This window comes from Ricinus communis, chromosome 5 (assembly GCF_019578655.1).
Source record: "Ricinus communis isolate WT05 ecotype wild-type chromosome 5, ASM1957865v1, whole genome shotgun sequence".
Lineage (NCBI taxonomy): Eukaryota > Viridiplantae > Streptophyta > Magnoliopsida > Malpighiales > Euphorbiaceae > Ricinus > Ricinus communis.
In genome coordinates this window covers 7,491,846-7,503,212 of record NC_063260.1, presented here as the reverse complement: position 1 = coordinate 7,503,212, position 11,367 = coordinate 7,491,846, and the positions used below count along the sequence as shown (strand labels likewise).

The 11,367-nt window shown below is 28.1% G+C and overlaps 1 protein-coding gene across 1 annotated transcript; it reads left to right on the top strand.

Moving 5' to 3' along the window:
* The first annotated feature begins 7,082 nt into the window (after window positions 1-7,082).
* On the top strand, window positions 7,083-11,123 carry LOC8277469 (COP9 signalosome complex subunit 7). Its single transcript, XM_015727315.3, has 9 exons — window positions 7,083-7,461; window positions 7,586-7,661; window positions 7,853-7,941; window positions 8,294-8,383; window positions 8,472-8,516; window positions 8,614-8,684; window positions 9,443-9,581; window positions 10,223-10,323; window positions 10,838-11,123. The coding sequence occupies exons 1-9, from the start codon at window positions 7,300-7,302 to the stop codon at window positions 10,878-10,880; spliced, it is 816 nt and encodes a 271-aa protein (XP_015582801.2). The 5' UTR covers window positions 7,083-7,299; the 3' UTR covers window positions 10,881-11,123.
* Window positions 11,124-11,367: the final 244 nt, after the last annotated feature.

The following is an 11,367-nucleotide window of genomic DNA, read 5'->3' as shown; positions in this document are numbered from 1 at the left end:
TATTAATTAAACTGCCATTGGGATTCAAGCTTGTAAATATACAATCCTAGAACCCAATATCAGAAGATGGATATACAGAGACAGAAAAGACCAATTAAGATACCTAATAAACCTAACTTCGTTCTCAGACTTCTGAGAAATAGTGGAGTTGGAAATTTTGACCAGAATTGAATTACTCATATTTCTTTTCTACAGCTCAATAGAAAATGCAAAAATGAGAGTAAAATTTTCTCCTCTGGCCTACAGCCAGGAAGTTGACAGAAAAAAAGAGGTTGATACAAGACTGCAATCTAATATGATGATTAAAATATAATTATGCTAATAGCTAGCTGTCATGGACTTCAATAAAATTTCACATAAAATTTAAGACCCTTAATATATAATAATGGCAGAAAAAGAATAATTATTTTAATTTTTCACGTAACAAAAATATACCATATACAATTTTTATTCAAATTTATTATATGTTTCCGTCTATGTACCTAATCCTTAGATGATTGATACATATCATTAATTTTAAATAATGAAATATGTATCAATCATCTAATCTCAAAGTGTAAAATACTCATATATAAGTGTCAATCTTCTATTAATTCTGGTATATACATCAAATTTAAATAATAAAAAATTAAGAAAAGATATATGGGTCAAATAGAATGACTTAATGGGTCTTCCTTAGCCTCTTGGTAGAAAGAAAAAATTTTACATGATAGGATGTGGAAGCGTGTTCAAAGCTAGCAAGAAAAATTCTTGTCTCAAGCTGGTAGGGAAACTTTAATTAAATTAGTCGGTCAAGCTATTCCTACCTATTGTATGAGTACTTTCCTTTTTCCTATAACTCTTTGCAATGAGCTGCAGCATACGATGAATTCTTTTTGGTGGAGTGTGAAACCGAATGGAGGTCGACGTATTAACTGGATGTGCTAGGAGCGGTTATGTGTAGCGAAAAATAAAGGTGGTTTAGGTTTTTGTGACCTCCATCATTTTAATTTAGCGCTATTAGCAAAACAAGGTTGGAATGTTATTGCTAAGCTGACTCGCTTGTAAGTAGACTTCTCAAAGGTAGATACTTTCCTAGAGGGAATTTTATGGACTCTGAATTGAGGTATAACCCGAATTACATATGACGTAGTTTATGGAGTGCAAAACATATTCTGAAATTTGGTTGTCGTTGGCATAGTGGTAGTGGTGAGAACATTAGTGTTTGGCGGGATTCTTGGCTTCCATGAAATGGTAATTTTAAGGTTAATACCCCTTGCCCAACTGGCTTGGATGAAATGCATGTCTCTGATCTATTTATCCCTAGTAGTAGAGAGTGGGATGTTGAGTTGATTTTGGATATATTTCAAGAAGATGAAGCTAATCTTATTCTTTCAATTCATGTGTCTTCATCATTACATGAATATAAACTCATTTGGCATTATGAGCGCAAACGTATGTATACAGTAAAATCAGGATATAAAGTTGGTATACAGTCTGACCTGGTATTTAGTAATCCTCCAACTCGTGCCTTGTGGCTTGGTATGTGAAAATTAAAGATTCCACCGAGAGTAAAGTGTTTTGTTTGGGGAGCTCTTTCCGGTTGCCTTCTTGTCCGAGAAAGGTTATTTCTCAAAGATATTCTAGTGGTTAATCAGTGTATGCAGTGTGGTCAATTTGGAGAACATCTTATTCATTTATTCTTGGATTGTGATTTTGCAAAGGACTGTTGGAGATGTGTTGGTATTGATTTGATTGCGTATCATTTGAATAGTCTCGAGGACTGGTTTGAGTTTATAATTGATAAGTTTGACATGCAGCAAATAGAGAAGATATGCATGATTTTATGGGCTATTTGGAGAGAGCGAAATAATATCTTTGGCAGAATAGGACTGCCAATGCAAATTTGGATGTTAAAGCTTCTCTTGATTTTCTTTTAGATTGGAAAAGAGCCCAACATGGTTGAAGGAGTGCGGCTGTATTAAATACTTCTCTATTTTCTACTCGTTGGAGCCTCCATCTGTTGGTTATTCAAAAGTTAATGTGGATGCTGCTATAGATTTAGATTCTAGGACAATTTGTGTTGGTTGATGTTGAAGGAATGATCATGTATATGTTTTAGATTGTTGCTTGAAGGTGTTTAATGGTTGCTTTGCTACTGATATTGCATAGACTATGGGTTTAAAGGAGGTTCTATCTTGGGTTCTCTTGAAAAGTATGTCTAAAGTTGTCATTGAGAAGGATGCTGAGCTCGTTGTTGATGTAGTTCATGCTCATGACGTTTATATTAGTGAATTTGAGGTTCTTATTTCTGACTGTATCTCTCTATGTAACATGGGACAAGATGTTAAAATTCCTTTTATTAAGAGGTCAGCAAATGGTGCAGCTCATGCTTTGATATAGAATGCCTCCTCAACACCATTTCTTTCTACCTCTTCATTATTGTCGATTGTCGTTTTTGAATTCTGAGTTTCAAAATTATTTTTTCTTTTCAATTTATTAGATAATATATGAGCATTTTAATTTAAATCTTGAAAATTTAAACAAGATTGAGTTTAAAAAAGAAAAACTAGTTTTTCGATTTAACAATCTAGTTTTCTTAATAATATTCTTATTCATCACAGTGAATAACGTTTTCCTGGACTTGTTTGGATCGAAAATTTTAAAATTATAAATTTAACTAATTTTATAGATTTTAAAACTATAAATTTTAAAAATCTCATCATTTGAATTCAATATAAAAATAATAAAATTTTATTTAATGTTAAAAATAATTTATTGGTTAATAAAAAATAAATAATTTATGGAATAATATAGACTTACTGAGGATGATATTATAATAAAAGAATTATTATATCAATTTATTATTCTTCTAAAATGGTATATTTTATAATCTACTGCCTCTTACGTAAAAAATTAAAATCTTTAAAAATTAAAAAAAATTAAAAAAATAAAAGACTTTTAAAAATTTATGAATTTATATCATTTTTTCGTTTATTAAATAATAAATTTAAGTTAAATATGTGGATTTATAATCCTTTCATTCAAACATGTCTTAGTGATTTGATTAGGGCTGAGCATGGATCTCGGTGATTTCCGTCCGAACCGAATAACCGTATCGAAAAGTACCAGAACCGAAAAAACCGAAAGTTTTTATAACCGAATTTAACCGATCCAAATTTTTTTACTATTACGGTATGATACTGGTTCTTTAGTAAAAACCATACCGTAATCGAACCAAATTTTTTACATATATTTATAAATAATTATTTATATTATATAAATAATACATATATTAAAAAAATAATACATATACTCTGTAAAAAATTATTTTATATTTATCATTTATATAATTCAAGCAATTATTATCGAAATATAAAAAATAATACATATTAAAAATAACTATAATATTATAATATACTTTATACTCTATAAAGAATTATAAGTTATATATATTAATATGTCATATAGTATATTGATACTAGTAATCTAGTATACATACTATAATACTAGATTTAAAATTTATTTACAATATAGAAATTTTTGATAAGTTAATTAAAAAATTACTTAATTTAATAAAAAGTTATATAAATTAGTAAAAATTATAAAAGATATTATTATATAAATATAATATTATTTACACTATATTTATTAATAAATTAATTTTTAATTATATAATATTTTTATTTTAAGAATAATAATATTAATTATACTGAAAAGTATTAATTTATATAAATATTAAAATTAAGAAATAAATATTTTAAAAATAATTTTTATATTATTATACTAATAAAACTTAAAAAATTAAATATTTAGAAATAATTAATTTATTAACTTTTAAAATGTTATAAATTAATATTAAAATATAAAAAATATTAAATTATATTTATAAATTTAATTTTTTTTTGAAAATGATCAAACAAAACTTGAGAAAAAATTGTCAAAACATCTTTTAACAATATAAAAGTTCTTTACTTCCTACAATAGCGGAGGTCCTCATTTGTTGTCAAAATTGGCTTAGAAGTTCAAATAAACATATCCAACTAGAAGAATCAATAGAGGATATTGAAAGCATAGAGTCAGGTAACATTTTTTTACTTCTTACATATGTTTGTTTATTGTTGATGCTGTTAAGTCTTATTGACGTAATTTTTTACTTTTATTTTAAAAATTATTCAAGATCCTAAGATTGGTGAATCCCTTATACCAAGATTAAATGTGGAGTGATAATTTTGAGAGGAGGTAATAACATTCCTTTGCTAATTTTGGACATGTATTTTAGTGCTACATAAAATTTGTAAATTTATTTATTTTAATGATTGTCATCTGTAAAATATTTTTATGCTAGCAGTAATATATATTTTAATAGTTTGTATTTGAATATTGAATGAATTATTGTATTTGCAAGTGATTGAATTACGAAACATGTTGTTCAAGAATGTGATTGCAATTTTAATTCAGATTTTCATGCTACTTTTTTTAGGTTGGTAATCATATTTTCTCTAAATGTATTTGATTAAAGATGAGATTAAAGTTGTATTTTTTAAAATTTTTAGAACCGAAAATAGCACTGAACCGAACTATATTGAACCGTAAAATTGGTACAATACGGTATTGGATCCTTTTATGTTTGATACGGTACTGGTACCTTCAATTTTAAAATAACCGAGGTTTGGTATGGTACTGGTGATTTATAAATAACAGAATTGAACCGATCCGTGCTCAGCCCTATATTTGATAGATTAGATTGTAAGAACAAAGCATGTAAGTGATATTGTTCATTTCGATTCAATACCACCTCCTTTTACATCTTTTTTTTTTTTCTTTTCCTTTCCATTCTCAAATAAAATTTGATGAATTTAATGATTTAAATTAATGTGCTAATGGATTTTTTTTTATTGAATTATTCATTTTTAGTGAATATTTTATTTATGTATTTTGAAACTAGATAATGGTGGAGATTGTGTACAAGTGTGGCATGAGGCAAAGCACATAGGACTGGGATGGGTGGTAATTCAAGATAATTTAACAAAAGAAAAATAATATTTATCTTAAAATTTTAATATTTATTAATTTTTACAGTATGATTATTGATGTGGAAGGACTTAATATTTTTTATTTAAGGTAAATATTTATTCAATAATAAATCAAATTCCATTTAATGTATATTTGGCATTTTTTTCTAATCTTAGCTTTTCACTCATAGTGATAAATACATTTTTAATATCGCAACTTGTCAATAAATGACAATTAAATGGTTGAATTTTTAAAACTAACAAGTAGGTGTGACAATCTATAAAAAATAATAAAATAGTATTTTTAGTAAATAAATTTTATTTTTTTTAAATTCTTATAGATATATATGAGAGAGCAAAAATTGCTAAACACGTTAAAAACTAAAATGGATTTTAGTGATACAACCTTAAGATAAGTTTTATCTTGTATAACTCTCTTTCTCTAACATATATTAATCCTCAATTTAGTTGTTCTAATTTTTAATTTTCAATTTATGAATCCTAATATGTATTACGCTGTAAAACTCTAATGACTTGGTAAAAATATGTTTGTATATGATGGATAAGTTCATCATTTTATTATTTTTATAATACATCTTTACCACATATTTCTTTTTTTCTTTTAATCTTATTTAACATAAAAAGAATTCACATTGGTATTTATAATTTATGACATGCTAAAAACTCGATCGTCATTTTTAAAAGTTCAACCACTCGATCGTCATTTTTAACAAGTTTAGAAGCTAAAAATATAATTATCTCTTATTTATATATTTTTTAAATTTTAAAAAGTATTTTTATAAAAAGTATGTGAATTAATATTTTTTTTAAAATTAAAAATTAATATATTAAATAAAAATGATTTCAAATTTAATTTTTTAACACCCAACAATTTCAAATACTCATAGAAGCTGTTTAGTTTAAATATTTTATACGGCTGGTAATTGTTTCTCACTCAACAACTACATCATATTTAAAAATCAGCAGTTGATAGCTGATTTAGTTCTAATCAGTTGTTGATTAACTTTTTATCAATTGATAGTTAATTTATATTTTTTATTTATTCAAAAAATATTATTTTTAGATTCTGCTATAGTACCATCGTGGCACTGTACTATTATAAACTTATTTTTTAATTATAAATTATTAAATAAAATTATTTAAATAATTTATTTATGTTATATGTTCTTTTACTAGTATAAATTGTTAATGAATTTATATATAGTATTTAATTATTTAAATGAGTCAAAATTTTATAATTGAATCTTATAATTGTCAAGTACCACTAATTAAATTCTAAAAATAGATAAATAATTTTAATAAATAATTAATCAACAATTAAATACTATATATAATTCATTAATCTAATATTTAATTATATTAACAAATTATTAAAATTAAAATAATATTAATGCTTATAGGTTTATATGGTAGCCTACACTTATGATATATTAGAATGATTTATTATCTTTATTAAAAGCTATTAATAACCACTTATTTTAAGTTATCTCATATAATTAGTTTTTTAATTGTTCATAATAAATATTATTTTAAATTATATTTAAAATTTAAATAATAATAATATTTATAATTATAGTATTCAAAATTAAAATATTTTTATCCGTGGCGTTCAAATTTTAATCCCAAATTTTTAAATTAATTCTTATAAATATTTTTAATAGTAAATACAATTAAATTAAACAAAAAATTAATTATAAGATTGTTAGTTATAACAAATATTTTTTCATTAATTTGTATCACTAAAAGCAATATTATTAAAATAGAATACATATAAAAAGAATTATATTCTTTATATTTATTTAACATATTAAAAGTAATAATTAATAAAATTTATCAAATAATTTAATTTATCAATTGTATCATCCACCACCGATTACGAGTTGTATTGATCAACCAAACCAACGTATCCTTAATTATATAACTATCACAAATTTATCATGAACAAATAAATATTCATGCGGTTAATAATTTAATTTTTAGTTTACCAAATGCCACTTATTCTTAAGAAAGAGATCAGAGTGTTTTTTTTTTTTTCTTTTTTATAAATCCCTAATTATTTCCGACGACAGTCGTTTCCGAATATGCAAATGGAAAAGACTGTACAATTCATCATTATTCATACCACATTACCCCGGTATCACCCAGAAAACATCCCACACAAACAACCCTTACGTATATATATGTAGAAGGAGAAACTTAACACTCTTCTTCTCCTCCGAAAAAAACCCTATTCTATTCTCGGGCTCATTTACTAATTTTGTCAAATTCTGAATCAACAGTGTCAATGGAGATAGAGCAACAACAAATCCAATTAATACAAGAATTAGTTTGCCTAGCATCATCCACTTCAACCGCCTCCTCTCTTACCACTTTCATAACTGAAGCCACTTCTCATCCCTCCCTTTTCTCTTTCTCTGAGATTCTTTCTGTTCCTAATTTCGTTCAGGTTTTAATGATTTTTTTTTTAAAGTTTAATCTTTATTGCGTGTTATGTGCTTTTTCTTGCACAGATTTATTATATTTTAGCTATTTTTTGGGAATTAAAAAAGTGAATATACTTTGTGATGCAGCTTGAAGGGACTGAGAATTCTGGGTATCTTCATTTGCTTAGATTGTTTGCTACTGGAACATGGCGTGATTACAAACGTAAGCACTTTTCTCTTTTGAGGTTTTGAGGATGTCTTCCAGTTACTCCGTTATAGTTATTTAATATATAGTTGTATCCTTGATGCGATTTTATTCTTTTGTTTGTGTTTTTTTTTCTTTTGGATCAATATTTGCTTGTTAATTATTGAATACTTTCTTATGACTTTTAATGGTTGAATTGAATCTATAAGGTAATGCCTCCGCTCTTCCAAAGCTGGTACTTGATCAAGTCCTCAAGCTGAAACAGCTTACTGTGCTCACTCTTGCTCAGGCAAACAAGGTGGCGTGGTGGATTAACATTATATTCCTTGAAATTTTACTGTTAATTGAAACTCTACATATCTCTTTAAATTAACGTCCTACTAGATTTATTGCTGTGACCACAGATAGGGTTTTCTTTATTTTACTTTTTCCAATTTGAGTCGTTTTAGAGTCCTGATGTTTATATCCCTTAAGAGAATTCTTTTTTTTTTTTTTTTTTTTTTAATTCTCAGTGTGTATGGGTGAACGGGCTATAATTTGTGATGCTTCATTTTCTGTGATTTTGGTAGAATCACATAAAAACATAAAAATATTTTTGTTTAAATTTTTAGTGGAAGATGTGATTTTGTTCTTGGTGAACTCTCTACCAGGTTCTCTCCTATGATGTTCTTCTGGAGGAGCTTGAGGTTTCCAATGTGCGTGAACTTGAAGACTTCCTGATAAATGAGTGCATGTATGCGGTACGTCCTATTATGTTTGTAATATTTACTTGGACTATGAATTTATTTGCATGAAAATTATTAATGGATGAGCATGGACTGTTTACAGGGCATAGTCAAAGGAAAGTTGAATCAATTGCGGAGATGTTTCGAGGTTGAATCTTCATCCTTATAAAATATGAAACATCTATTTAATTCTATAAGTTTGCTTCTACAAATTGTTTAATACTCTGATGTTATTCTATTTCTAGGTGCAATTTGCAGCAGGGAGGGATCTGATACAGGGGCAACTTGGAAGTATGATAGAGGCCCTGAATAAATGGTATGCTTTAGTTTGTTCATTTTAGTAATCTTATCCCAGTTCAAGTCAAATAGTTGATGTTCAGGTCATTCACTTTTTCTTATGTCCAAAACTAAACTTCACAAATTGATGTTTTTCTTCGCATTGAGCATATTGTATACATTGCCCAGTTTCTCAGTACCATGTTAGATAGAGGCAGGCATGTTTCTATCTTCTTAAATGTTGCTTGACTATGCAACTGTTTTTGCTTGTGGCTTTATATTGTAAGAGTAAGAAAATACTTTTCGCAATGTGGGTCCCGTAAGAAGTGCCTACACAGGTTGCTGATTAACGATGACACTTACCAAATTATTGAGCGGGTGTTGGCTGTTTCGAGAAGCTCAGAGACATTTATTTGCTCTTCTTTCATGATTAATTCATCTCCTGTAGGAACCTTAAACTATTCTCAAGTTACCCCACCTTTTGATGATGACCTCACAGAGTCTTTTGTTTCTTTTTATTTTTTATGCCTCCCACTGCTGGTTGTATTTTTCTATCTCTCCTGTAACTATAAGAGTTAGTTGATTATTGAATTAGGTACTGCCATCTATCTTCTTGGAACTTTACCTGTCATACAAGTGATTATCACTCTCTAAGTCAGTATATATATATATATATATATATATATATATTGAGAAAAGGTAGAAATGAGCTTCCACTTACCATAAATAGATTGTTTCATTAATCATTCATCTGTTTGATCTGAGGAGTATGACAGTTAAGTCTCCATTAAATTTCAGGCAAGCCACTTCAGAAAATATGCTTTCCTTGATTCAAGAGAAGATTGAATGGGCAAATACAATGTCTCTGCTGGACAGGAATCATCAGAAGGAAGTCCAAGATACAATCAATGAAGTGAAAAGTTCTCTCCGTTCTGAGGTTATTTGAGTTTACCTTTGTAAATTTTTTTTGCTTGCACCAGCTGTGCTTGACTTCTATAAGCTGGCCATTTCAGATCCTTCAAAATATTGGAGCCGTAACCATTTATGCAGGAGGTCTATATGGGTTATAAAGCTAATTGTTTAAGAATAATTAGTTGCATGATAAGCCAAGATAAGAAATCACATTGACCTTACAGGAGCATGGTGGAAACCATTCTGATATGTTCTTATTGGATGCTTCACATGATTGGAATTCTTTTTTCTTTCGTCTTTATCTTCTGTTTCCCTCTCTGATTATAATTCCTTTCGTTACTTCTTCTAGGATATACCTGAAGGTGCATAATTATTCCTAAGAGTGAAGTAACAATCATGGAAAATAGCCAACTATTGCTAATTGCTTATGTGAACTACTAAAATCATCTTTTTCAAATCTGTCAAGCAGATCCATTTCGATACTATATGAATTAGAAATTTTCATTAGAATTCAAGAATACTTTATAATTGGACATTGGGAAAAAGAGATTATGTCGTCCTTTGTGTATCAACCTTTTAAGCAACAATGCTAATTGGCTACATCGTTCATACCAAGAGAGTTCCTCATTAAGTGCTGTTTTAATTTTATATTGCTTCTGCTGGCAGAAGTCACACCATAAGGAGGGCCATCATTTTTTGGCAAATGATGATTTCCTTGATTATGACGGAAGAGTGCTCAATCAAGAGACTTATTTTCGATCTAAGAGGTAGTAATTCCTTTTTTTTTTTTTTTGCATTGCGTTGCAAACTATATTTACTGATTTCATGTCCTAAAACTGCCTTTCATGGTATACTAGACCAGTTGCCATGGGAAGTTCTTCATCAACTAAAGTTGTAGTATTTTAAATCATGTCATGCTGAAATGTTAAGCACTCACTTATTAGTTTCTAAGAAATGGCACTTTCAACCAAACTTGATCAATGGAAATGGTGAAGATGTGGAGAAATCTGTAAATTATAAACGAGTATGGATAGTGCAACTTTAATTTCTTTCTTACCTGGGGGCTTGGGGCTTTATGATTTGATCTAGTCTTTACAATCACCTGATAATTAATATTTGTGCTGATTATACCAGTATTCTTAGATCACATAGGGAATATGGCAATATATCACAGCTTGATCAAATTGTGTTCAGTTTGATTATTTCTGATTAGAGATGAGTTTGGCACGGGGAATGATCAATTGTGTTTCTAATTCAATCTCATGAATTTCCAAATTGCAGGAGACGATCACCAAATTTTTCTAGGCTGGGCAGGGCAGAATAGTTCAATTGTGATGATATCCTACTGGATTTTGTTCATGAAATATTAGAATTAGATGGTATCCAACTTGAGTCGTAGGCTGTGATTATTCTATCCAATTGAATTGAATCATGAAATATCAATTCAGCGTTTTGCTAATATGGCTAGAAATTTATAGAATTTACGATTTACAATAGTAAGCATACTGCAACTTACTGATGATATTACTCTTCTTTTATGTGGTAATGCAGCTTAATTTTCTGATAACCATGTGTTTATTGAATTGTTAGCATGAACATAAACGGGCACATGCTTTGAATATGCTATGTTATGCTATGAAATTTTTGCTCATTGTACCATCTGTTGTGCAATTTTTCTGTTTTATATTTATGATAAAACCACAGGGATTGTTCTACATTATTCTTTGGTTGTGGTCTTGCAAAGTGAACAGATAAGTCTGGGTTCTTTGTATTTGGTTGTGTCTGCGGGTCAGCTGTTGAAAATGACTCCA

Coding starts and splice junctions, on each gene's coding strand:
- LOC8277469 (XM_015727315.3), top strand. CDS start 7,300: ATGGAGATAGAGCAACAACAAATCCAATTAATACAAGAATTAGTTTGC. Junction 7,462..7,585: donor CTGTTCCTAATTTCGTTCAG/GTTTTAATGATT, acceptor TTTGTGATGCAG/CTTGAAGGGACTGAGAATTC. Junction 8,517..8,613: donor AATTGCGGAGATGTTTCGAG/GTTGAATCTTCA, acceptor TTCTATTTCTAG/GTGCAATTTGCAGCAGGGAG.